At 39.5% G+C, this 831-nt stretch overlaps 1 protein-coding gene across 1 annotated transcript in view; it reads right to left on the bottom strand.

Annotated features, from left to right (window-relative positions):
- NEUROG3 (neurogenin 3) overlaps positions 1-236 on the bottom strand; it is a 14,279-nt gene extending 14,043 nt beyond the window's left edge. Inside the window, exon 1 of the mRNA XM_006761004.1 lies at positions 229-236. Within this exon, the coding sequence (XP_006761067.1) occupies positions 229-236 (8 nt within the window). The remainder of the gene's footprint in view (positions 1-228) is intronic.
- Between the last annotated feature and the right edge of the window lie 595 nt (positions 237-831).

Below are 831 nucleotides of genomic sequence, written 5' to 3' on the forward strand. Positions count from 1 at the left end.
CATGATTCTTTCTGGTTAGTTTTTCATTGATGTCCTTATCAGGTTGAAAAAAGTTCCCTTTCATTTCTAATTCACTCAGAGTTTTAATTATGAGCTGGTGTTAAATTTTGTCAGATACTTTTTGTGCACCTATTGAGATGATTGCTTGTTTTTCCTCCTTTATTCTTTAATGTGGTGAACATATATATATAATGTTAACCCAACTTTGTGTTGCTGGGATAAACTCACTTGTTCATGATGTACAGCCATAGGCCACATAAGATATATAAGACATTTTGGTCAGTAACAGAGCACATGTACGATGGTGGTCCCATAAGATGATAATGGAGAAGCATTCCTCTTGTTTAGTGGCAGTGTGGACATGATAAAGTCACAGCACAACACATTACTGGTGTAAACTGGTGATGCTGGTGTAAACAAACCTGTATAAAAGTACAGCACATGCAATTATGTACAGTACATAATACTTGTAATCATAATGAATGGCTGTAGTACTGGCCCATGTATTTGCTCTACTGTACTATACTTTTCATCATACTCTTTCTACTTGTAAAAAAAAAAGCTTGCTGTAAAACAGTAAGCCTTGTGTTGCCTGCAGTAGCCTCATACATCTGGTGTTTATGTCTTCTCTTAATTGCGTCATTTTCTCTTGTGCTCGATTTATCTCATATTATTTTCTACAGTATCATGCAGTACAGTCTCATAGCCCAGAGCAATAGCCCATACCCGTGGTCGGCAGACCGCGGCTCGCGAGCCACATGCGGCTCTTTGGCCCCTTGAGTGTGGTCACGAAGTTTCAATCGCACTGTACGTGCACACCCGCACGTGGTA

The sequence above is a fragment of the Myotis davidii genome, unplaced genomic scaffold (assembly GCF_000327345.1).
Source record: "Myotis davidii unplaced genomic scaffold, ASM32734v1 scaffold134, whole genome shotgun sequence".
In the NCBI taxonomy this organism is placed as follows: domain Eukaryota; kingdom Metazoa; phylum Chordata; class Mammalia; order Chiroptera; family Vespertilionidae; genus Myotis; species Myotis davidii.